Source organism: Loxodonta africana, chromosome 8 (genome assembly GCF_030014295.1).
Source record: "Loxodonta africana isolate mLoxAfr1 chromosome 8, mLoxAfr1.hap2, whole genome shotgun sequence".
NCBI classification, from domain to species: Eukaryota; Metazoa; Chordata; class Mammalia; order Proboscidea; family Elephantidae; genus Loxodonta; species Loxodonta africana.
Genome location: NC_087349.1, coordinates 82,000,844 through 82,028,024, shown reverse-complemented (window position 1 = coordinate 82,028,024; position 27,181 = coordinate 82,000,844). Strand labels below are relative to the sequence as shown.

Genomic DNA, 27,181 nt, shown 5'->3' with positions numbered 1-27,181 from the left:
AAACATTTACTAAACGAATGAACATAATCAGTCTTTCAAAAAAAAAAAAAAAAAGCTTTTCTAATGTTAAGCCTCAAGGTATTGTTCTCTTCCTTTTCAAACTTTCCCAAAGTGTATCCTGTATTTGCTATGTCAATATTTTCACCACTCATTCATCCATTTAAATGCTTGTAGTTTTGCTATAGCATTCCCTAAGCTTTCTAAAGTAGCACCATCCTACAGAACTTCCCGTAATAATAAAAATGTGCTATATCTGTGCTTCCAATATAGTAGCCTCTAGCCATATGTGGTTACTAACACTTGAAATGCCGTTACTGCAACTAGGGAAATGAATTTTTAATTTTAATTATTTTAACTTAAAATAGCCATATATGGCTAGTGGCTTCCATACTGAATAGCCCAGTTCAGAGGTCTAATGGAATGATTCAATCACAAAATCCAAAGAATTTTTCTCAACACTCCTCCAAGTCATCTTTACAACATTCAACATGCCCAGAAATTCTTCTTAGCTGATAACACACCACCCTGTTCTCTTCCAATCTCTAACCGCTATCCCTTTTCTTCACTCCACTTTCTCCTTTTGGTCCCAAAGGGCTAGGTATAATTCTAAGTCCAGTCCTCACCCCACCACACCCTGCACTTCAAACTGAAAATTATCTCCCTCATCCAGCTCACATAATGCCATAATTTAACTATTTCTTTTATGCAGACCACTTTCAAATCTACAATGTCAAATCTTATTCTTCTGTTCGGACCCAATCTCCAACTACAAGCTAGTCATCTATAATACAGTATTTCACTATTAGTTCACACTTAACAAATACCTAGTATCAGGTTCATTACCTTCTTTCTCTAGTATTCGCTGTTTTTCTGAATGTCGTTTCTTTTAATCACTCTCATGGTCACCTAGCCTCAAACTCTTAAGAATTACCCTTAAATTATCTTTGTTCTCTATATTCATGCATTAAATCTTATCAGTTGTTTTAAGGTCTCCTGACAGGTAAAAGTAAGCAACCAAGGACACTAACAATTACACGGGGATTATAGGAAAAAAGAGGAACGGAAATGAGTATGAAAAAGCAATCTGACATGAGGGTAGGAAATAAGAGCAAAGGCAATCACAGAATCAGGCACTAGTGGACTGGCCACTGAAAAAACAGAATCATGTTATCACAGTCATCATCAAATGACTCTTGGGATGCTTCTGTTTCAAAGGAAGTATACCCAAACAAGCAATATTCGAATGGATAAAAAATAGGTTTTTTATTTTGTTTTCTTCTACAACGGTATTGGAAACCCTGGTGGCGTAGTGGTTAAGTGTTACACGGCTGCTAGCCAAAAGGTTGGCAGTTCGAATCCACCAGGCGCTCCTTGGAAACTCTATAGGGCAGTTCTACTCTGTCCAATAGGGTCGCTATGAGTCGGGACCGACTTGATGGCAGTGGGTTTGTTTTTTTTGGACAATGGTATCTATTTTACTGGTATCTGTCATATCAAGACAAGCTGGTAACTTGCACAGTTAGAAATGAGAATCCCAAATACTAGAATGATACGTTAACTCCATGGAAGTTTACAGCTGATTTGACCAGCCCTGGAAATACAGAACTGGTATTCCATGCTAAGTGGATACAGTATGCCCTGTCAATTCTTAGGGTCAGCTTAAAATAGTTGCATAGTTTAGGGCCAAGGGAGGCTGGACGAACACTGTTAAGCTGTCATGGATCAGTCTAGCCCATAGATGGCTATTTTAAGCTGCACATCTAAACAGCAAACTAGGCAACCAGGAAATACTAGCTTTCTACTTTCAAGGGTAGATAAACTACACAGACTTTCTCTAAAAACTTAGCGGGGATCATTCTATTTATTTAAGACCTTTCCTCCTTTATAAAGTAGGCGTTTATTGCTATAAATTTTCCTCTGAGGACTGCCTTCGATGTATCCCGTAAGTTTTGGTATGATGAATTTTCATTTATTTCATTTCATTCTTGATTTCTTCTTTGACCCAAAAGTTATTTAAGTTGTTGCTTAATTTCCATGAATTTATTTTTTCTAGTTTTCCTTCTGTTGTTAATTTCTAATGGTACAGCTTTGTGATCAGATACCTTTGTAATCAGAGAAGATACTTTGTATAATTCCAGCCCTTTTAAATTTGTTGAGACTTGTTTTGTGACCTAGCATATGGTCTATCCTGGAATATGATCCATGTGCACAGGAGAAAAATGTTTATTGTTCTGACGATCGGTGGAGTGTTCTATATATGTCCATTAGGTCTAGTTGGTTTATGGTACCTTGGCTGCTAATCCAAAGGTCAGCCAGCAAATGAACCCGCTAGAAAGATGTGGCAGTCTCCTCCGATAAAGATTTAGTGTCTTGGAAACCCTATGAGGCAGTTCTACTTTGTGCTACAGGGTCGCTGTGAGTTGGAATTGGCCTGACAGCAATGGGTTTTCTATGCCCTTACTGATCGTCTTTTTAGATATTCTGTCCGGAATTGAAAGTGGTACACTGAAGTCCCCAATTATTGTGGAGTTGTCTATCACTCCTTTTGCATCAGTCAGTATTTCATGTATTTTGGAGCACTGATGTTAGAGCAAATAAGTTTGTAATTGTTATGTCGTCTTGATGAGTTGACCCTTTCATTATTATACAATGTCCTCCTTTATCACTTATAACAGGTTCTGACTTAAAGTTTATTTTATCCGACACCAATATAGCATCCACTGCTCATTTTTGGACCCAGTTGCATGGAATACTCTTTACCATCCTTTCACTTTCAGTCTGTCTTTACCCTTGCGTCTAAGGTGTGTCTCTCTTTGTAGGCAGCATAAGGATGGATCTTTTTTTTTTTTTTTTAATCCATTCTGTCATTCTCTGTCTTTTGAATGGGGAGTTCAGACCATCTACATTTAAGGTAATTACTAGAAAGGAAGCACCTACTTCATTACTTTTGTTAACTGTTTTTTGTATCATATCTTCTTTGTCCCATTATTCCCACATTCTTTTTTTATTTTGCTGGCTTTTTTTTTTTTTTGCTATCAAGCCTTTTTGATTTCTTCCTTCTTCCCTTCTGTGTATTTTTTTCTAAGTATTTTCTTAGTGGTTACCACAAATATTACATTGAACAACTTACAACTGCAGCAACTTATTTCAGATTGCTGCCATCATTTAACATACGAACCAAACCAAAAACCCAAACCCATTGCCATCGAGTCAATTCCGACGTATAACAACCCTACAGGACAGAGTAGAACTGTCCCATAGAGTTTCCAAGGAGTGCCTGGTGGATCTGAACTGCTGACCTTTTGGTTAGCACCCACAGCACTTAACCACTACACTACCAGGGTTTCTAGCATACAAACAAGTAACATATAACATTAACATTCTAAAACTCTATTTCTGTTTTGCTCCTCCTTCCCCCTTTCTGTTGCTGAGTGTCCAGTTATACATCATTATACATCCCATGTCTGACAGGCTTAAACTGTACTTATTTCTTACCAGGGATCACTCTAACCATATAAGAGCCATCCTACATCCTGCAACCCAAATCTATCTTCAGTTGTAAGGAACTCAGTCATCTCTTTACACTTGCAACTGAACTTAGCTCTAGTCATCTCTTTACACTTGCAGTTAAAGTGAGATGAGTATAAGCACATATTTGGAGGGAAAGGTGGGTTAATTTTTTATTATACTGACTTTCTTGAATATAAACATAATTAGCATTTTTTAAAAATAAAGATTAGACATAGACTAACAGAAAGTTTTATACTTCTTCAAGCTGATGAATTACCAAAAAAAAAAAAAAAAATTTTATATAAATAAACCTTTACAGATGGACAGGAGAATCATTTATGCACTCAATGGAAAAGACTAATTGAGATAACTTAAAGCGGTATTCAGAGAAAGAAAGGAATGAACCTCACTATAAAATTGTAATCAAGCAGTGATAAATTCTAATACTTTTAAACAAATGATCTCTTGAATCACTCTTCAAAATAGTTATAAGAATTCTTGCTTATGTATTTTGTTCTTTTAAATTCTTCATTACAATAAATCACTAAAAGATCATGAATTTGCAGACCTGTATTACCATTTTAAGAACTAGTGATTAATTTCACTAATTGTTTACAGCTAAAATATCTCAAAAATATTTTTATACATGCATTTAACGATGATATATGGCAATGGAGAAGAAATGAATGGTATATACTAAAAGAACTGATGGAGGGAAAAAAACAATGGATCACAGGCCCCTTTCCCCTTTGTCACAATGGGGGATTTAATTATAACTTTATAGTTCTATTTTATTGTCTATTGGAAAAATTCAATGTGCTTTATTTAGCTTGGGCAGACACTGATCTACTCACTGTAAAAGACTACTCTTGTCTGTTTACCCTTGATGATTCTGAAAAGAAACATGCAAGTGTTATTTCTAGACCTGATAAATACTATAAACTTAGTGAATGGCTTAAAAAACAAAATAAAAAAATTATTTAGTGATGCTTGTCAGGAAACCTGAAAAATTACTAATGTGAGTTCTTCCAAAGGATGCTACTAGATTTGTGTCACATTAAAAAATTTTTTTAATTAATAAAATGTTGCAAATGATTTTAAAATCCTAATCTGTATAAAAAAAAATTTGGTCAGATTTACAGTACCTAGAGTATAGCTGTCCAAATAAGTATCTAACGTTTTACCGTGAAAAGGAACTACATAACACTAAAACACAAGAAAAACTTAATTGTTTAATATAACTTTTATTAGCAGTTATAAAACACAATACAAAATAAATACATATCATTAAATAAAATCACATTTCACAGTAATACAGAATACTGAGATTTTCATGCTGCTAGGGGAATAATAAAATGATCACCTTTTAGTCATTTAACAAAAGAGGCAAGACATTCCAAAAGATGATTTCCAAATTGTCTGTATTTTTAATACAGCTGAAGACAAGTATTACTCCTTAAAACTGGTAAGTTTTGAAAAGGCCCATATTCTTACAGAAAATGGAATCAAATAATAAAAAAATTTTTCAACAGAGCTGCTTCTATTCACCAAATATTAAGCACTAACCATACGCAAGGCAGTCTATGTATACTAGAGGAAAAAAAGATAATTACGGGACTATTAAAAATAATATAGTGTACCATTACTTAATTAGCTCTCATTCATAGTCTGTTTGTTTTCTATTACAAAAACCTAAAGGTTGTGGCAACAAGGGTATCTCAAGACCTCAAGCAAATCAAGTATAAAAGTTGGCAAGAACAGGGCGAATGGGAAATCTGGCAGAGAACAGAAAATTAAAAAAAGAATCTGTGATTTCTCAAATGAAGCAGATTATTCTATATTATTCCCCCATGATTTAAGGTTGTACTATAAAATGAAGCTGCTAAATGCTTTATTCGATATGATCAAAAAAGGTAATTTCTCTTACTTAGGAAATAATAGACTCCCTGGGCAGCTGCTGACATCAAAGTCTAGAACAAGCTAATGTAGTATTTGAGAGAGTTTCATGGGCAAAGATTTAACACCCTTCCGCATTAAGTTATACCCTCTTTAATCACTTGTATTGCTAAGAACATATTTCTTTAATTTAACCTAAATTTCTACCTCCAATTTAATTAAGTTACATTTTGTTCAGTTCTCAGAGGTAATGGAGAACTATCACCAGCATCTGTATGGCGGATCATTTTTAAGCCACCTTTCAGGCTTTCATTTCTTTCTCTCTTTTCTAAAATGTGGAGAAAACTTAACCTAATATTTATATAAGGGCCCAGGATTAGAGAAGCAGAAAGCTATTTCACCACGAATCTTGTATATTTACCTCTTACGATGCCCACCGCCCCCAAAAATTAACATTCCTAAATTATTTTTTGGTTCACTATAATCCACTGAGCTCTCTAGTCAACAATTCCTCCCCATATTATCTCTGTTCACATTATTTTTATTTGATTCAATCAAATTTATCATAACTACAAATACTGGAAAATGTTTAAAAGAAAGTACCTGCCACTTGGGATGGGAGAAAACAAAATTAACTTTAAGATCTTACTCCTTTGAGAAAGGGGAGAAACAAGAAAAACTTGCCTATAATTTTCTTCCTAATAAAAAGCTTACAACATCTGAATGTCTATTCTAAGCCTCAAGGAATAGAACTGGGTTATCCCAGCTTTGTCAACAACTAAAGGTCTGATTTGAGAAACCACATGTCCACTGTGGGCCTCAGCTTTTTGATTTATGTAGAAAAACAGCTGAACCAAAGATGACCTCTAAAGGTAGTTTAGAACCCAGGATTTGTCATCCAGTAAAGTTAAAAAGGAAACCCTGGTGGCGTAGTGGTTAAGTGCTACGGCTGCTAATCAAAAGGTCGGCAGTTTGAATCCATCAGTTCCTCCTTGGAAACTCTGTGGGGCAGTTCTACTCTGTCCTGTTGGTTCGCTGTGAGTCGGAATCGACTCGACAGCAACAGGTTGGGTTTGGTTTGATTTTGGAAGCTTAAAAAAAAAAAAGTGATATATATATCTACATAGACACATATATCTGTCTCAATACCATCTGAATCTCTATTCAAGTTACTTCTAAAGAAAGCTTTAAACCTAACATCATTTAGTACTATTTCTTAACGGTAAGAATCTTTGGCAAAATACCGGTAGCCCAACTGAATTGTACACTTAAAATGGTTAAAATGGCAAACTTTTTGTTTTACGTATTTTATCAAGGTTTAAAAAAAAATTAGTAATCCAATTAAGCTAAGTAACTGAGAAGTCTCATTTCTACTATTTATTGAGCATTCACTATATACCAGCACTGCACTATACGCTACAGATATAAAAATGACCATGTAATAGAAAATAAGACTACAAACACAATTTAGAAGAAAAGGGTAAAGGTAACTTGCAATAATTAATCATGTCTTATGTCTATTTAGTACTTTGGCATTTACAAAACATTTTCATACATGCCGTAATGGAAACCCTGGTGGCATAGTGGTTAAGAGCTATAGCTGCTAACCAAAAGGTCGGCAGTTCAAATCCACCAGGCACTCCTTGGAAACCCTATGGAGCAGTTCTACTCTGTCCTTTAGGGTCACTATGAGTCAGAATCGACTCAACGGCAATGGGTTTGGTTTTTGGTTTTATCCCACTTAATAACTAGAAAAACCTTGTGAGGTTATTATCCTTGTTTTAAAAGTGATTAAGATTGAAGCTCAGGAAAACTAAAGGACATCCCCTATCACAGATAACTGTTACACCTGGGAACTGAACCCAGGTCTTGATTCTTGGTCCATTTCTACCAGTACTATGATGCCTCCTTCATTTTAGGTTAAATCTACAGAGTATTATGCAGAAACAAATAAACAGTTATTCATAACTACTGAGGATTTACAATGGCCTTTATACTGCACCAAAAAAAAATAATAATTTTTTTTTTTTTGTGCTAATGTCACGTTGAAAACCATGTAGGATTCTTAATAACCAATGGAACACAAATTCTTTACTAAGTTTGCTTGTAGGTGGTGGTTGTAGCACAATTTTCTATTCCCTTTTTTACAATTCTGTACAATAATCGAGTACTAGACTGACATAACCTTCCTGTGATATGATTCTCAAACAGCTCAGTATTTTTTAGTAACCATAGGTAATTAAACTTGTATTTTTTAAAAGTGTTTCTATTAATTTAGATTAGCCTAAAGCGTGAAATCCAAGCAAATATAATATTAAACACTGCTTTTAAAAGTCCTGTATTTATTTTTATCCAAAAGAATTCTTCAAAGGAACCATTCCATAAATGTATAATTTGACTTTAGTGCAAACCAGCATTTAAAGAAGCACTTTCTTTTCAAGGTAGCAGCTAGAATCAGATTTTAAACTTTATTTGTGCCAGTAGCTGTAAGGCTGAAAATCATCTCCTTGACTTTAGTATCTGTGGCATAAAATTCTAAAGTTCCAGCAACTGAAGACACCACAGCTCTTATAATACCTCTTAGACTACAAAGCGCCTGTCATATTCCCCATCTTCCAGAATAAGAAGTACAGCTTTCTCCTTCAAAGACTGAGATAACACCAAACTCTTCTATTTCTAAATTTCTAGGTTTTCCACCATTGTTCCTCGGGCAGGCTGACTAGAAGTCCAAGTCATGAGGTGCTAAGGTAATAAAATGATTAGGTAGGTTGGGATGGTTACTGAAAAGTTGGAAAGCAAGAAGGTAGCAAGGACTACGGTAAAATCTTTTGGCCTGAAGAGCAGGAATTAATTTCTAGAAAGGCTAGAAGGCAACACTGGGTCAGAAAGCTCTCTGCAAAGTTACTGTGGCAGTAGTTGCTATCATAGGGCTATACTGTAAACTTGAGAAGCTCAGGCCCAAGTAGTCATACACCCTTAATTAAAAGAGCAGCTGGTCTCTAAACAGCCATCTTAAATGGCTGTATCCTCTGGCAAGGACATTTGTAGTAGTCAGGTGAGGCCACAGATGGCAATCTGAATGCCCAAAGGTTTAGGGACCTTTACTATTACTGAAGGCTGGGCATGTGCTTAGTTACAAGGACACTGATGAATCATTTTCTAAATAAATTCTGTAAATTCTTAATAATGATTCAAACCTAGAGAACTGAACTTTAATGGTGAACTGCATTAGATTCCATATCAGATTTTACTCCAAAAACCTTGCTTTTTGACAAATACTAATATACCTCATTCACAGTTTTACTCCAAAAAGTAACAGATTTGATTTTAGAACAAGTAATATTGTTAAAGGGTATTTTCCCTTGGCTCACTGAAATAAAATTAAGCTCAATTTGACTTCGACAGGATTTTAACACTGGAATGGACTTTAAAATATTTACCCCATATATTTCATTTTCCAAAAAAATAAACATTTCATTATACCAAAGAAAAACACCAAAGCTTTCATTTCCAAAGATCACACAACTGTTTAATGGCAAAGACAACCTGCTACCCAGCACAGTTTTGTTCTTAAATGTATCACAGTGACCTCTGCTCATCATAAACTGTTTACGGAATGAAACATGCTTACCTTCCACTTTGAAAATTATACACAGTTATCACTACCATTCAGAAAATTGCCAAACAATCCTTTTAAAAGCACTGAAAGTTGTCCAAATACTTTGGCTTCAACAATCAAGTTTCTTTGTGGCTTGCAGTGGTCAAGGGGAGGTAAGGGTGTGTGCTATTTTTTAGAATTACCCCAAAATGGGCTGGAAGCTTTAATTATAGGGTGAGATACAGAGAACAAGGAAGGTGATGAATAGGTTCATAGATATAATGCATAATTCCTGTAAGTTTTTGTGGCTATGTTTCTAGTGAGTAAAAGTATACAAACACACAAGCCTGCACACAAAATGAACCCAATGACACCCTTTGGAAATACAGGACTAAACTATGTATGTTCCATTCTCATATACTCTGAAGGTACTCTGGTGTATCATTATCAATCTCTTATAAAATGTAAATTATTTCTTGTAGTTTGTTACTAAAAAATGAGAAAGGATCTCTTAACACCTTTCACTGAAACTATGACTTCCTTGGCTCTGAGGCTGCATGATGAAGCAGAAAGAATTTTGAAGCCAGATGAATCTGGGTTTTTTTCCCAACATCCCTATGTATTAAATTCTGTAACACTGGGTAAGTTACTCAACTTTTCTGAGTTTCAATCTTTTGATCTCTAAGATGACAACAATAATCTAATACTGTGACAATAACTCACCTAAGACAAAGGCAGGCTCCATAACTAGAGAATATGTCTGTTTTGTTTCCTCAGCACCTAGAACTACGTCTGGTGTACAACGGCAGGTATTCCAGTATTCCTTATTTCTTATTTATCCACCAGAAAACAATAATAAATCACAGACCATTTCTGTCAACTGAACTAATGCTACATAAAAATGACATGCAGGTGTATCTTAAGAATACTAACTTTAAGGTACAGTTCTTATGGTTTCTGGGTTTTCTTAACGTCATTTCTTAACGTAGTCACCTTCAGAAAACAAGCATAAATTTGTATCTGCTGACACGTCACATTCTGCCCAAGAAGCAACCATGAAATATAATCCTCATACAGTGTATACTTTTTTGAGTTACAAATATTAATGAAAACAAGATATAATACTCTTATATGGCTCACATTCTTGGTATCTGTTTAAAGAGTTCACTCAAAATTATGTTTGTGGCACACATATTTGGTCAAGAAAATGTTCTTATTAGCCTCAACCAATCCACACCGGTTACCGCAAGTAATAATACTTTTCTTATTCTAATTCCCTCTGTGGCATACGTGCCATGTAGCACTCACCTAAAGATACAGGAATCAGTGCCTTGTGGAATATATTACAGTAATTACAATAAAATACTTGCAAAAAAAATTACAATTATTCCATAAATAATCACAGGAAACAAACACCATAGTGTATGGGGAGTGTATAGTGAGATTTTAAGTGGTAATGGTTAAAGCTCAGGGTTCTGGAGCCAGAATGTGTTGGAGTTCTGGCTCCATCATTTAATGTGAGTCTCAGGCGGGTTACTTAACCTCTCTGGGGCTCAGTTTTCGAACAGGAATGACTGCAATACTTACCTTATAGGGTATTCAAAGATTAAATGAGTTAATATATCAAGTGCTACATACAGCTTCGGGCATATTATAAACACGCAGTAAATATCAGGCAAAAAATTAAACATAAGGATTAAAGGAGTACCCTATGCATACCATTTTATTCATGAAAGATGACTGTATGATTTGTTTCCCCATTAGAACATTATGAAAGAGGGAGTTCAGTCCTATGTTATTCAGCCTATAGGGAACACACCAAGCCTCACAATATAGATGTTTAATATCTATTTGTTGTCTGAATTTATGAATACAGTCTGCCAGTGGGGAGCCCACAAAACGGATAAAAGTCTATCAAGAGGTTACTAAAACCATTTACCAATCATCAAAATCAATATAAGTACTGACATCCTACCAATGAAAAAAGGTGAGAGAAATCCTAGAAATAAAAAAGCAGTTAAGTTTTAACTTTATAAAACTATATTAATAAAATTACAAATTTCTGCTTCAATAAGCACATTATCATAGTTTATAGAATTTATGAAAAGTATCTGTCAACGTTAATGTCTCAAATTGGTTCCTATGGAGATTTAAATATTTGGGGAAACTTGTAGGATTTATAAATCACTTTAGGTATATTCTTTCTCCTACATAAATCTAGTTAGTGTCACCATATTTATCAAGTTTTTTCCTCTTCCCTCTTCTCCCTCAAATTCCTATTCTAGACACCCTCAACAACACCCAAACAAGGATCCACCCCCTCCCACAACCCCACACCAGGCACAGGTACCCACTTACCACAGCACAGATCACTATCTGGTTCCTATACTCCTGTGCAAAAGCAGCTCCGCTTCTGTGAACAAAAAGCTATGGTGATTTGACTCATTATTTACAGAACTGTACTAAACCCTCTCTGATTTGCCACTATATAAGGCAGCTACATAACAACTTCAGGACAGAAACAACCTGAAAACTTTAAACACCTTCAATTTCTCCTCAAAATTCCCCTCACTGCTAAGATTCTCACCTGCAACTGTCCACCAAAACATGAAACAATCAGATGTAAATTCCCTTTGTTTCACTTTATTGATCTCTTATCCTTTTATGACCGTAAACTGACTTCTTTTCAAGTGTACATCCTGCACCTATTTCAAGCATTTATCCATCTCATTCTCCTATGAAGTCAAAGTTCTCCACCTAAGCCCCTTCTCATAGTTCAATACTGAGCAAGGTGTAACATAGAAAAAAAATTTAAGACACAGCCCCTGCCTACAAGAGGCTTACTGTTCAACTTTAGTGTATACTAATATTCCTTGATCTAAGCCTGAACTCTGCAATATTTATAAAACATTCCTTAATTGAATTTCCAAACTAGATGTGAAATCCAACATAACCTGCAACGGCCTTCCTCCTCCTCCTGACCTGGTAAACTCTTACTTGTTCTTTAAGGCGCAGCTCAGCTATAACCCCCTCAATGAAAGCCTTCCCAGAATCCTTCAAGTGGAACAAGTTCTTCTTTCCTCTGAGCTTCCACAGCACGTCGTTCATAGCTTTTATAAACTGAGCACTCACCACATTGTATTTTAATTAACTATATATACACCATATCCCATTAAGTCTTAATGGGAAAAATGCTGCTAATTAAACTATGACATGGCATTGATGATACAGAGGACTTCAATTTCAAGCAGGCTAAAATATCCACAAAAAAAAAAAAAGTATGTCTTGGAAGCAAAAAAACACAATGCGTCTTCCGTGATAACAGTATATTGTGAGGGTAGCACACAAGCCTCACTTCATCTTTAGTTCCTCAATGACTATTGCCATGCTTGATATAGGATAGTAGAAAGGAAAAGCAAACTGGTGATTTGACCTAATCCCTTACTATTCCTTTTATGTCACCATCTTGTGTACTAAAGAGAAGTGCAACAACTTGTTTTTCACATTAAGCAACCATTTACTTCACTGCCATAGCCTTTCTAGAGGCCACGGTGAATTCATGGCTAAATTACTACAACATCCTTTTTATCAGGATCCTGATTTCTAACTTTCCCACAGTTTTATCTATAGAGAAACATGCTAACATATCATTTGCATCACAAATTTTTCCATTCGATCCCTTTTATCCCCTAGATTCAGGTTTTTCACACTTATAATTTTGGCAGAATCCTTTCCTCAAACAAAATGTTAAAAAACAGCTTGATAATGGGTAAGGCAGGAGTGGAAGAACGCTCACTTGGCAAACCCTGAGCTACTTCTGTGGGACACCTATGTTCCTCTATGGAACACAGAACAGAGAGACCACCACTACTTGTGTTAGCCATAAGCTTCCATGGGAGGGGCTTTATGCTTTTCCAATCTTTGGTCTCTGTCAAGATCATTCCAAGTTCAGAAGCTTGGCTTAACACATCCTCTCTCCTCACCTCTTTACCCTCAAAGCCCCAAATGTCCACTTTCCAAACCAATCTTCGAGGCCTAGTTCAAGTTCTATCGCCACCAGAGAAAGCGTTCCTTATTTACTCCAATCCACTGATCTCACCTGTCTGTGAGCTCTCACACTTGTTTTCTATACCTCCAAACCCAGTACTTAATTATGAGCTCTCATATGCAGTTGCATATAATTGTCCCATGTATGTAGGAATTATTTCTAACATATCAGCCAAAAAATGAAACCCACCACCACCAAGAAGATTCCGACTCGAAGCGACCCTACAGGACACAGAAGAACTGTCCCATAAGGTTTTCAAGGCTGTAATCTTTACAGAAGCAGACTGCCACATCTTTCCCCCAGAGTGGCTGATGGCTTCAAACCACCGACCTTGTGGTTCACAACTGAGAGCTTTAATCATTGTGCCACAAGGGTTCCTTTCTCCCTTTTAAGGCAGGTTAGTACTTTCAGAGTTTCTGAGTGGCACAAACAGTTAAGCACTAGGCTATTAGCGGAAAGGGTGATGGCTGAAATTCACTTAGCCACACCTCAGACAGGCCTGGCAATCTGCTTTTGAAAGGCTACAGCCTTGAAAACCCTATGGAGCAGCTCTACTCAGCACATGTGGGGTCATCATGAGTCGGAACTACGACTAACAACACGACTTTGATCAGACTCTAACTGGGGCTCAGCATACAAGGAGTCCTGGTGGCGCCATGGTTAAGTGCTCGGCTGCTAACCAAAACGTCAGCGGCTCCGTAGAAGAAAAAACCTGGTGATGTGCTCCTGTAGAGATTACAGCCTAGGAAACTCTACAGGGCAGCTCTACTCCGCCCGATAGGCTTGCTATGAGTTAGAATCAACTCGACAGCACACAACACTGAAATACACTGCTTCTTTTCCGCCTGTATACATCTCTCTCTCCCTATCTTCAAATGCACTTCACTTCACCAAGCTTTCTGATACTCCTTCTATACATAAACCTTCTCCTCTATTTCTGATATTTAATTCCAGCTAATTTTTTAATATCTATACCGGAAACTACTCATTCTCCCACTTTACTACTTCCTTCTTTTGGAGGGTGTCACTATGCAGAGATTTTACCAGGTTACCATCTTCCATATATATTTGCCTTTGCAATGTTCAAAACATTATTATACATATCATCTCCTCTGATTTTTGCAACTCCATGAAGGAAAAATGGAAGGAGTTAATATCATTATTTTACAAATGAAGAAAAGGAGTAAAGCTCCAATTATATTTGCACAGGATGAAACAGAATCAGGGCAGCACCCAGGCAAGAATCAAGGGTCCCAATTCTTAGTCCTTTGCTCTATTAAGTCTCCTAGTACTTATGTTTGCAGTAACAATAAACCGACTACTTGAATCACATCTCTGGATCAAGTATATTTTCTATTCCTTAGTTAAATCAATATCCCCCCCAAAAGGAACCTTCGTGTATCTGAATTATCATTTTTCTATTTAAAAAGGTCCCAATTATCTCTAAAAAACACATACGGGCTAGATATCCAGAGGCAAAAAAAAAAAAGAAGAAGAAACACAGCCGTGCTTACTTCATAGACTAAGTCAGTAAATCTGAGGCTGTGGGATACTTCCCCGAGCTTGTCCCCGTTAGGGTCCTGGATTTTCCAGCTGCCCTCTAATTCCACTCAAGAGAAACAGAACCCCATGTCCATCCTGACGTGACAGCACCGGAGCCTGACCACGGTCAGAGCTCCTGGGGTCAGACTGCCTCACCACACAGGCTAGTTCAAATACGCCAACTTCAGGGGGCACTGAGGTATGAGACACTGAACACAGCCGTGTTTTAAAAGTAGTATTCACCGAATAAAAGGGTAAATAACATAGAAAAAGTAGCATCTAAGCACAGTGAGTCTAACAATTAAGGAAGAACAAAATCTATTAATTTTTTAAAGTGTTGTGTTTATTGCTTAATAGAATACACCCTAATTATGCTGCTTCTATAATAAGAAAAATGGTTAATGTAAGAACATCAAAGCTTAAAGAAAAGAAAAACGTGACCCTTAACCCCCCTCTACAACAAAAACGCTAAATACTAATCAGTAAGTTCAACTAAGACTTATAGAGAACTCTGACCATATGCTGGATGGAAATACCTGAGAATAAGACCATGTACTCAGATACTTACAGAATAATAAATTTTAAAAATAAATCTCGTAATTTATCTAGTACTTTCTATATAGTACAAGAAATTCTTCTACCTTCTACGTACCTCTGACGGACAGCCAGCCTCTAATGCTGTAATGATAGGGAGATGACGACCTCATGAAACAAACCATTCCACTTGTCATGGATTGAATTGTGTCCCCCAAAGAATATGTGTCAACTTGGTTAGGCTATGATTCCCAGTATGGTGTGGTTGTCCTCCATTTTGTGATTGTAATTTTATGTTAAGAGGATTAGGGTGGGATTGTAGCACCATCCTCACTCAGGTCACTTCCCTGATCCCACATAAAGGCAGTTTCCCTGGGGTGTGGCCTACACCACCTCTTATGTCTTAAGAGACAAAAGGAAAGAGAAGCAAGCAGAGAGTTGGGGACCTCATACCACCAAGAAAGCAGCACCAGGAGCAGAGCACATCCTTTGGACATGGGGTCCCTGTGCCTGAGAAGCTCCTCGACCAGGGGAAGATTGAGGACAAGGACTTTCCTCCAGAGCTGACAGAGAGAAAGCCTTCCCCTGGAGCCAATGCCCTGAATTTGGACTTGTAACCTACTAGACTGTGAGAAAATAAATGTCTCTTTTTAAAGCCATCCACCTGTGGTATTTCTGTTATGGCAGCACTAGATGACCAAGACACCACTATTGTCTACATATACACACACACATTCAACTGTTCCACCAAACAAAAGAGAACTAATTCATTTTCCAAAAAACAGCCCTTCATCTATCTGAAGATAGCTGTCACACATTCTCTTAGTCTTCTTTTAACACAGAAAATCCCTACTCTTCAATTATTGCTAGTACAAAATGTTTTCCACACTCCTCACACTAGGAACCCCTCATGATACGCTTGTCAGTTTGTCAATAACCCATTTAAAATGTGCCACCTAGAACTGCACACAGTATTCCAAATGTCATCTGACTAGCATAAAGTACAGTAGGAGTTTTACTCTACTGTTAGTTCATAGTAAGCCAATACATCTCAAATCATTTTCACATGCCCTGCTGCCAAGCGAGGTTTCCCTTAATCTTGCATGTGTACAATGTCTCAACCCCTCTTTAAATAGAGAATTTTACCTGTTACATTTACCCTGCTAATTCTGGCCCAGTATTCCAGCCTATTAAGAGCTCTGGTGGTGCAGTGGTTAAGCGCTTGGCTGCTAACCAAAAGGTCGGTGGTTCGAACCCACCCACCGCCCTGCAGGAGAAAGATGTGGCAATCTACTTCTGTAAAGATTTACAGCCTTGGAAAACCTATAGCGCAGTTCTATTCTGTCATATAGGGTCACTGTGAGCTCAATGACACACAACAGCATTCCAGCCTACTAAGATCATTCTGAATTTCAATTCCATCCCCTATCATATTAGCAAAATCTCATCTTTGAATTCAATGAATAGACCATCCTTCAGCCTGGTATTTGAAAAAACTGCTCATCAGGACCAGATCAAGGATAGAACCCTGTATCATAACACCAGATACCTCTATTGAGACTGGCAATCAATTAGCACTTTCATACAATTGTTCAATCAGCTATGAGCCCTTACAGATATGATCATCAACAATGAAATCCCGATACATTGCACTGACGTTATTTTCTTTGTATACTCACCTCTAAACCCTAAAGAAAAAGATACGAACCTAGTTTTTTAGTGAACCCACGCTGGCTCCCAATGATCCCTGAATTCTTTTATAAATGCTCAGGGGCCAATCATTCAATAATTCATTCAAGAACTTTGTTAAGGACAGTTATCAAGCTCATTTGTCTGCGGTTTAGGATATTTTGAAAAACTGAGGTGCTTATTCATACTCAATATTCTGGAACTTTTTCCATGCTTCATGATTTCGGAGTTACGGACACTGGCCCAAAACCAAATCTGGAAACCCTTTCTGACTGTATTATCATAGCAAGCATCTGAATCATCTTCACTTTGAAAAGCAACTAAACATTATTGTCTCACTTATCTTGAACAAATATCTCAGAGAGAGTTACAGTTCTAGTCATTTCAGTTGGAACTGCATTTTCCTTGCTTGTTAAGAGAAACAGGGAGAAGTGCTGCCTTTTCTCACTTCTCTTAATATTACGCCATTTTGTTCAAGCAATGGGTGTCTTTCTTGCTCAAAGTTAAAGCCATAATGTTGTTTAAAATAATTATAAAAGCTTTCCTTTCTTATGAGTTTCTGCTTTCTTGACAATACTCTGAAATTTTCATGCTGCTTTTTGTATTCATTCTTAATCCTGTGCCCTTCTTTTCATTGTCCAAATACAATATTCCAAAACCTGAGCTTAACACAAAGGTCTCTATGCAGCCACACTAGTTTTTATTAGCTTCAGTTCATTAGCAGAAAGAGGCCTTAACTGCACAGTATTTCATTTTTCAAAATCACTTACCCTTTCAAGGATTTAAGTATGCTAACTAATCAGATACAAAAGGGTGAAAAATAGCCCTTACCTGTGGACTTATCCTCGTAGCTTATATCACAAGAACTAAAATTTGGAATCAGAGATTACTTTAAATCATGACTCTACCACTCATGGGAGAGCAAATTTCTTGAAGAAATTAAAACTCGGTAAGGTTATCTGTAAAATGGGCACAACGATATCTATACTATTAGAATACTATGGGAGTTACATGAGGTAAATACCTAAATCTGCACACAACACATAATAGGTAAGCAATAAATGTTTGTTTTTTTTAATTCATCAGTTTCATAACAAATAAATCCATGTCTAATTGTAGTTTGGGAAAAGATACAAAGATGTCTCAACTTTTTGAGGAACCACTTACCTACAAGTAGAATTTAATAACCTCTTCAGTTCTGAATTTGCTTTTTAAGGAAAGAACAGAATACCACTTGGGTTCTACCATTAAATTCAATACTAAGGAGACCCAGAGAATTGTGTTTTTTACTAACAGTATATTCTATATACAGCGCTGAATATTCAGCAAAGACAGAGACAACCTATCTGGTAGTAACCAATCTCAAGTTGGGTGCTCTCCTGTGTTCCCTAAACCTCAGCTAAATTTACTTACTAGCAAAAGATTTGGTGACAAACACAGAAATACAGTAGAAAGACAACTGGAGTAGAAGCCAAGATTCTAGTCCTACTTTGCCACAAAGTGCAAGCAAGTCATGGAAGCTTTCAGTTCCCTCCTTTAAAAAAATAAGGTTGAAGAAATGAAGGGGAAAGACGCTTGCTTATCTTTAAGTTACCTGAGTTAACTACGGGTTCACTAAACTAACCCTTTATGTCACCGCATACTTATATAAGCAATTTGTCATTCATCAGCTTTCCTTTGCCACAATTTGCTCATTCACTAGGTAGCAAAATGACAAGCATTACGAACATTCAATCTTAACTCATACCTAGATCAGAACAGCACATACATATGTATGGCCTGGTATCAGGCTAGGTTACCCTTTTACTGTCCATCTTTACTATATCATCTCCAAGAACTTAATGCAGGGGTGCAGGACCAGGTCCATGTAACAACTAAAGAGAGGAAATAGCTTGCTTACATCTAAAACAGTGAAAATACAAAACGTCTTTATAAGGAGACGTTAGCAACAATATCCCAAAAAGCTACAATTGATGAGCAGTTCTCTGTATATCTTCCAACTTAAATACTTCGGGAAGCCTATGTGGTGCAAATGGTTAAGCATTAGACTACTAGAGGAAAAGCTGATGGTTGGAACCCACCCCTAGACACCTCAGATGACAGGCCTGGTGATCTGCTTCCAAAAGACCACAGCCTTGAAAACCCTATGAAGCCTTGAAAACCCTGAGTTGCCATGAGTCATAACTGACCCAAGGACAACTAAAAACATGTTATTTCTGTAAGATTTATGCATAGCATCCTTTTCCTACTTTCCTTCTTTATCATGTCGCCTTCTTTCTCTTCAACCTGCTTTTACGCCTGCCCCAATAGTCCTAAAGTATTACTTGTTATGTATTCCCTGATCTAGAATTTGAAAAACAGATTATTAAAGCTCTGTATTTCATTGCTCCTCCCTCTTATCCTGAAATTCTGTTTGAAAGACGCCTTTAAAACAAATATTAATCTGGCTCTACACTGAGTACTTTCACATCTTCCATGAAAAAATTAAAAAAAGACAATGATATTATCACGTGGTCATCACCAAATTTTAAAGGTCATGGCATATATCATCTAATGGGTAAAACCAACATTGTAGTTCAGAACCTATACAGGGTAAAATAAGTCAGTTCCTCATAATGAATTTCAATCGATATAAAAAAGACCCTAAGATTTTCAAGAAATAAAATTCCAGGGATATACCTAACTTCTCTGTAAAAAGAAATAACCAAACACAGGAGTATATGTATATAAACCAAAAAAAAAAAAAAACCTATATATATATATATATATACACAAATATGTTATTTTAAGATGTCTACTAGGGAAATCCAAATTTATACAACATATACAGAAAGGGAAGGAAAACCACATTTGGATTAAATGACAACCCAATTTCCTATTTTTAGAAGATCTGGAAAAAAGTTTGGAGTAAGACACTGGCTAATGGATCAAGTTAGGTTTTTAGATTAAATATAAATTCCAATTATTTTCTTTGGTCCACATTTTCACCAATAATGAAGAATTGGCTCTCCCTTTCCTGGTTCTGCTACATGCCCAGGGTTCCTACTTTAATTCCCTGGAGAAGAAAAGGAAGGTAAGAATCAAGTTCTTTATGGGTCAACAACATTTTATCAACAAGTCTGAACTTCTTTTGTGACACAATTAGCATAACAATGTTAATTGCCACTAAAACTGACAAAGAAATATCTATTGATCAAGCAAAAGGCCTACAGTATAATGTGTTAACTATATCTGGTGATTAGGGTCAAACAAGTCAAATTCTTGACCACTACAAGTTAATTAGATTTAGATATCAGTGGTCTCTGTAAATTCTAAATTCTTTAATTAGAATTTAGAATTACTAAGAGGGTATAACTCCTGAAGTTCACTTATCTCGGGCTCTTTGGCTACCAGAGGGTATTGTAAAAACAGGTAGTTCTTTTTCAGCAGAATACCCTCCCCTTTCCTCAGTTAAAACAAAGAATGCTCCTAAACCAGCAATACAGTTAGGTGTTACCTTTGGGCTTAATTTCTAACAGGGTTTCTGCTCCTTCTTGAGTCAAAGGCAAACTCAGAATCCCAACAAGAAAACAAATAAAATGTAGGGTTACATGTAAAAAATATATACATATATTTTTTATTTTTTTACAGTTACTTAGCTAGATGCTAAGGCTGGAACTAAGGATTTTCAGTTGAGATCAAAACACAGAAACATATCATGCTGAACATATCAAGGAAGGAGAGAAAGTGGTCCCTCAGGTCGACGCTAACATTATTTCATAAAACTAAGCATGAAGTTCCCCGGCTTCAAGCACTGGTTTTGTATGATCTGTCTTACATACTTTTTTTTTTTTCTTTTCTGTCCACATTATTCAGAGCCCTTCTCTACTCCACAAAGAATAAAGTGAGGATGATGCAGAAGTTTTAGTCCCCTGTTCCTAGGCTAGCCATTACACTCTATCAAAGCTGATAATTTTTCTCAAGCCCTGGTGATAGCTATCTTAAGTATTTAAAGCAACTTTTTTTTTTTTCAATAAATTTAACAAAATTAAACACCACCATTCATTCTCCCAGGGGGAAACATGAAATGACCAAGGAAATACTGAAAAGCCAGTGGGGACACAAAGTAAAAGATCTGAACTTCCAGGCTCAAATGTAAGAGATATAAACCCACTGCCACTGAGTCAATTCTGACTCACAGCGACCCTACAGGACAAAGCAGAACTGCCCCAGGCCCTTAATGCTCATTTTCACCTTTCTCCAGTAAAATACCTTGTGCCCCACTGGTTCATGTCTTAAAAACTCAAAGCCAAAAGAATTAGCTTAATTAAAACCACTTTGAGGCATTGCTCCCAATTCCAAATTGCAATCTTCTCCATCACTTTTTATACCTTAACTCTGGCAACATTTGTCAAGCATCTACTAGGCAAGGCAGTATGGTAAAATCTGCAAACAACTAGGCCCACGTTAACTGCACTGACTTGTCTAAATCAGAGTACCTTTCGGGTCTCACAGCAGTCTTCTCAAAATGTTTAAGCATGTCTATTAGAACATTACCCCTTCAACATTAACAAATTAAAAATTTTTAGTTTCAGGAAAAAAAAAATCCAACTATATGAAGTTCAAATGTCCTCATACTTAAGTGGACCCCCAAACTATGTAAACATTTCTTTAAGGAAAAAAATAAAAAATTATCCCTGAAGATAAAGAAAAAAAAGCTTATCTTGGAGAGCTTAGCACAGTCACCAATCAATACACACATGTACAATAATATACAGTTGTATTTACCATCCAAATCCATGCACTGACAGGAACTCTGAGGCACATGCGAACTAGCTCCATGCCCACCTGCTTATACATCCTGCCTTTTGGTTCAAGCCTGGTCACTGCTGATGACTAGCGAGCCTTACAATCACCAAGAAAATTTGTTTGAAATGCAAATCCTTGACCGCCAACCACAAAAAATTGTACTTCCAGATGCTGGATTCTGTGTTTATAATGGGCTCTTCAAGCAAATCTGAGTCAGGCAATTAAGAAGATATTTTGAATAACTGGCTTAGCCACATGATGGGCAAGGAAAAATTCTAGATTATAATGGATATCAACTAGAGAGGCAAATAATTGATATTTCTAACTTAAATTGTAAGTTACTCAATTCTCTTAGTCATATTTCACTAATGCTTAAAAACCAAAACCAAACCAAACCCGTTAAGTCAGGGTGATTCCAACTCACAGCGACCCTATAGGACAGAGTAGAACTGCCCCATAGGGTTTCCAAGGAGCAGCCGGTGGATTTGAACTGACGACCTTTGGTTAGCAGTTGCGCTCTTAAACACTTAATAGGCAAGACAAAATGTCAGTGACGTAACTTTTGCTTTGACAGTTCAAACTGTCATTCAAACGACCAGATATTTTTTTGAAATACTCAAGTTATTGTCTATGTTTAGAGAGAGCTGGAACAAAGAAAGCTAAGAATTTTAACCCAGAGAAATTCACATAACCATACCGCAATAGTTTTAGGGGGAAAAGTACTACACTCAGAATACACTGAGTAGATTACTGAGCTGTCCAATACCGTAGCCATTAACTACATGTTGCTATTTAAATTAATTAAAACAAAATAAAATAAAAAATTCAGTTCCTCAGTCATAGTGGCCACATTTCAAGTGCTCAGTATCCAGATATGGCTAGTGGCTAACACAATGGACAACACAGTTACACAACATTTCCACCACAACAAAACATCCTATTGGATAGCACTGGTCCCGAGATAGTGGATATCTAATAAAAAATGTAACCTTGGTTCTACTGAATCAGAAGGTGCTATCCAGCAATTTTCCATTTTACATATATACATCTTCTTTAAGTATTAACTGCACAAGAACCCTATCGAGTTTTCCTGTAACTTCTTTCAAGAAAAGTCATTCAAAAATGACCATATTACACATTTCAGATTAGCAAAACAAATATTTAGAGAGTTCTGAACATATCAAAGATGCTAAAACCAGAACTAGGTTAGAATCAGTGAGAGATGTTTAATTATTAGAAAGCACAAGATATTAGGTAAAATAAGACTGTGGCCTAGAAAAATTAAAACAATTAGACTAATTTTCCAAGTACTTCAGAAGTCTCTATTAACAAATAAGAACTGCTTTATAAGTGATTTGAGAATGACCTTCCCCCATTAATTCAAATTAGTGATATCTTATCATCTTTTTAAAAATTTCTTTCCAAAACTACACACTAAAACATCTATAACTAATCAATGTAATGACCATAAGGTTTATTCAAATATAATTCTATAAACAAAGGACTATTTTTGATGTCACAATCCTACTTCAATAACTTTAATTCGAAATCCTCAGCAAACCCTGATTCTAGTAAAAAAAGTAGCTATAAAAGTTAACTGAACAATTTGCAACTTAAAATTTTATCTCCCAACTACACCAGTATCTAGTTTAAAACAACTCAGTATAATAAAACAGAAAAGCCTGGGTGACAAGATACTTCAGCTGAAAAAGAAACTTACAATTAAAAAAAAAAAAAAGTTAACCTTATTACACTGGAGAATTAAAACTTCAACAGACTCAAAGATCTATACTAATACAATTTTAAATCTACTTTCTCTTAAAGAAGAGAAACATCGTTTTGACTAGGGTTCTTTTTGAAAAGTTCAAGTACAACCTCTAAATTCAGAAGACAATTATGATTCTAATCAGAGACAGTTCTACAAAAGAATAATATTCATAAACTGTCCATCTAACAAATTTAACACATAAAGCAATACTAAAATCTACAAAAAAATTCACACTGATCATTACAGAGTTACAGTTGGTAGTTTAATACTACTGTTTTTTATTCCTTATAATTATCTGTTTACTTAAGACAGCTATGACAAATCTCAGTGGTAGCCAAAAAAAGCAACAATAGTTATTAAAACTGTTTAAAAGGTACTTAAAGAGAAAAATGTAGTAACTTACCTGCAACACTAGTGATTGTAACAGGAACTCCCTGCACTTGAACGCCTGCAGCACCCAGGTTGGCAACACTCACTGTCTGAAGATTAGGCACTGAAGCAAGCTGGGCAGTATTCAGAGTTATTGGGGCACCAGCAACAGCCACAGGAGCAATCTGAGCAAGAGTTGTGCCACCACTTGAAGACACTGGGGTGATGGTTAATTGTTGGGATAATCCAGCATTCTGAACTTGCAAATTTGAAAGACTCTGAATATTCTGAACCTGTACAGTTTGCCAACTGATTTGCCCTGAAGGTGTTAAAGTTGGAGCCCTGATAAGCACCTGAGTCGGATTTACTGCTTGAAGTTGAACATTCTGCAAAGGCTGCTGCTGGATGGTCTGAATTGTCTGCCCTGACTGGAGTTGAAATGACTGTGGTGGAATGGCCTGAATAATCTGTTGTTGAGGCTGCTGGATCTGGATCTGTTGTAAAATAGGCTGGCCTACAATTTGCACCTGCTGAAGAGAATTTGATTGATCCTGTGTATTCTGTAGTCCATTAGACTGAAGCTGACTAGAGCTCTGAGCTTCAGATTCAGAGGCAGCAGGTGTTTGAGATTCTTCAATGGTGCGTTCAGAACTACTAGCTGATGTGCTTGCATACTGGCCCGTATCTGCTGAGCTCACTAATGTGTCACTACTAGTCAGAGATGTTGAAGCAGTGGTTGTGCAAGTAGTGGACGAGGATGGAGATTCTGGCATAGTACTGGCAGAAGCAGTGGTGGTGGTGGGTGTGGAAACTAACTGATTTCCATTGGAAGTCCCATTATCAGTAGTAGTAGCAGGCTGGCCAACCTGTCCAGTCCCTCCTCCAGCAGCCACGTTGTTTATCACTGGCAAAGCTAAAGTCACTCCTCCGATGTTAATTGGTAGGGTCGTTACAACTTGAGCCTGAGTACCAGGGAGGGTTTGTAATTGCAGTGGTATTGAAACACCAGGTCTAATTTGGACTGGAACTGTCTGATTCGCCAGGTTTTGAGCAAGAATATTCCCAGAAGCTGTCCTGTTAGCAGCCGTGAGTATAGCTTGATTATTACCTGCAGAGATGAGCTGAATTTGACCCTGCAAATCCTGCAGAGATGAACTAGTAGGAGGATTGATTTGGATTTGCTGGCCTTCCACTGCCTGAAGTTGTGGAATCACTTGGTATTGTACATTACCACTTGGATTTTGTACTTGTATGACTTGGAACTGACCAGGGGTGGAAGAATTACCTGATTTCGTTTTTGTAGGAGATGCGCTCCCATTATTACTGCTAGAAGAACTAGATGAACTAGAAGCTGGTTGAGAAACATTATTTTCTTTTGAAGCAGGGGGAGTGGAGGCAACAAGTTGCCAAGCGTTTCCAGCAAGTTGTGTTGTTACCAGTTCTAGCTGTTGTGGTTGATTTTGAAGCTGCACCAGTCCTTGGCTTGGATCTATAATAATTTGTTGTTGTCCAGTTGCTTGATTTTCACCAGGAGTCCCTATTTTGCTGCAAGTAGCTGCCAGTAAAGCCAGAGGAGAGGGCTGAGAGTCCTACCCAAAATGGGATGGTAAAGGAGAGGAGGAAAAAAAAGTGGGCAGATTTAGTGGAAGCCAGTAGTTGGGATGTTTTGTTTTCTGACAGCTCTAAATATCAGAACTTACTCAGGAGGTGGTGGCAGAAATCAAAAAGATACATGAACAAAAGCAATAAGTGATCTGCCATACATAAAGTTTAAATAAAAGGGAATTTCTAACAAACTTTCTTAAAGTGTTATTTTCCTAGACTTAAAATGCCTTCGGGAAAATAACAACCGTTTTCTTATAGTCTGAGTTCCTGATGTAATTTTAAACAATGTTACACCCTCAAATATGTGAAATCTGTATGAATTTACAATTTAATTTTTAAGTTCCTCACTTTCAGGAAGATGCTTTGAGTGGATAAACATTTTTATTCTGTTCTGCACTTCTGGGCATTTAAAGGATATAACTCACTCTCTCCCCTAATGTTTCGGAATGCATTTTTTTTATATGCTTGCTTTTACCTGGGAGCCTGAGGTTTTGGGTTTTTTATTGTTATTCTCTGGCTCAGAGGTTTTCCCTCCTTCTGTAGCCATCGCCACTGCCGCTGCCGCCTCCTCCTCCTCCTCCTTCTTCTGGTCTGCAACAAACCCCCCACGTACATGACAACAGGTTATTAGGATTATTATTATTCGTCTTTCCCTCCCCTCTTCTCCCCCTCCCCCCCGCCCCCCCGAGCATTAATCTCCATAAACCCGCGATCCACGCAAACGGGAGGAGGTGGGGGGAAAGGAGGGAAGGGAGGAGGGGGATATCACAAAACGTGGTTTGAAACCCGACCCATCGGCTCCAGAGCAACACCCAGAAAGAGGTTGTTCTCTCTCAGACATTAAGACAAAACACAACCCTCCCTCGCTCCCTCCCTCCCTCTCCTCCTCCTCCCCTTAAAGCATCTCAGCGGCCCCAGGGGAGGGGGGAGAACCGAGCAGGGTCTGGGGAGGGAGGTGGCGAAGGAGACCGAGGGGGGTGGAGAATACGTACCGCTCATCCCGCATTAACAGGACAAACCCTCAGATGGAGACACTGGGATAGAGGTGGGTGGGGGTGGGGGCGAGGCGGGAGGAGAGGCCGGTCCCGCCCGCCCGCGGTGGCTCGGAGGAGGCTGTAGCTGGCACAGGCTCTGCCTCTTTTTCCGCGAATGGCCGCCGCTGGGCTGTGGCGTAGCAGCTCCTCTCTCCGCCCGAGCCCGGCTGACTCGCCCTTGATTGACAGCCGCGGCGCGGGCCGGGGGCGGGGCCAGGGCGGTGCGAGCCCGGCCGACTCCCCACCCCCCTCGGCCTGTCTCCGCCGGAGCCGCAGACTCTCCACCCCTTCCCCCAGCGGATTGGCCGCCGACCTGCCGGGGGCCGGGGCGCTGGGGCCGCCTCCTCTCCACCCCCTTTCTCGGGGTGATTCTTTCAGAAGCTTTTCTTTTTCTCTTTCGGCTCCTCTCGCGCTCTTTCTCTCGGCGTTCTAGCTGAGGCGCGCTGACGGTAGGCCTTCCATACAGCCAAACTTGTTGTCTCAGGATATCCCGCCCCCTACTCATTTCCCAGCGCTCTCCCCTCAAAAACCAGCTCCGGCATGCCCCTCGAATTGCCACTGAAGAAAAAAGTAGAGCTTTTGCTCAAGGGAAGCGAGGGGGGCGGACGTGAGGACGCACGGACCGCCAACCGCCCGGCGTGGAGGGTGAAACGCCCGGTGCCCCTGCGCAGGGAGCATGGCTTTCCTGAGGCGCATCCGGACCCGGGCGCCCTTTTTCCTTGGCTTGTTCCCTATTGGCTGAGCCCGTGGTGACGCGCGCTGAGTGGTGGGAGAAAGGGGGCGGGGCGCCTCCGCAAAGC

General features: G+C 38.1%; 1 protein-coding gene across 4 annotated transcripts in view; it reads right to left on the bottom strand.

Annotated features, from left to right (window-relative positions):
- SP4 (Sp4 transcription factor) overlaps positions 1-26,546 on the bottom strand; it is a 97,165-nt gene extending 70,619 nt beyond the window's left edge. For 2 of the 4 annotated variants that reach the window (XR_010322712.1, XR_010322713.1), the window contains exons 1-3: positions 26,340-26,546; positions 25,823-25,938; positions 23,777-25,331 (exon numbers count right to left, since the gene is read on the bottom strand). Coding sequence is in view for 2 of the 4 variants with exons in the window: in XM_023544361.2 (XP_023400129.1) it covers positions 23,777-25,331; positions 25,823-25,938; positions 26,340-26,346 (1,678 nt within the window). In the remaining 2 variants the exon portion in view is untranslated. The remainder of the gene's footprint in view (positions 1-23,776; positions 25,332-25,822; positions 25,939-26,339) is intronic. The other 2 variants (XM_023544361.2, XM_010587225.3) reach the window with 1 other exon arrangement.
- Between the last annotated feature and the right edge of the window lie 635 nt (positions 26,547-27,181).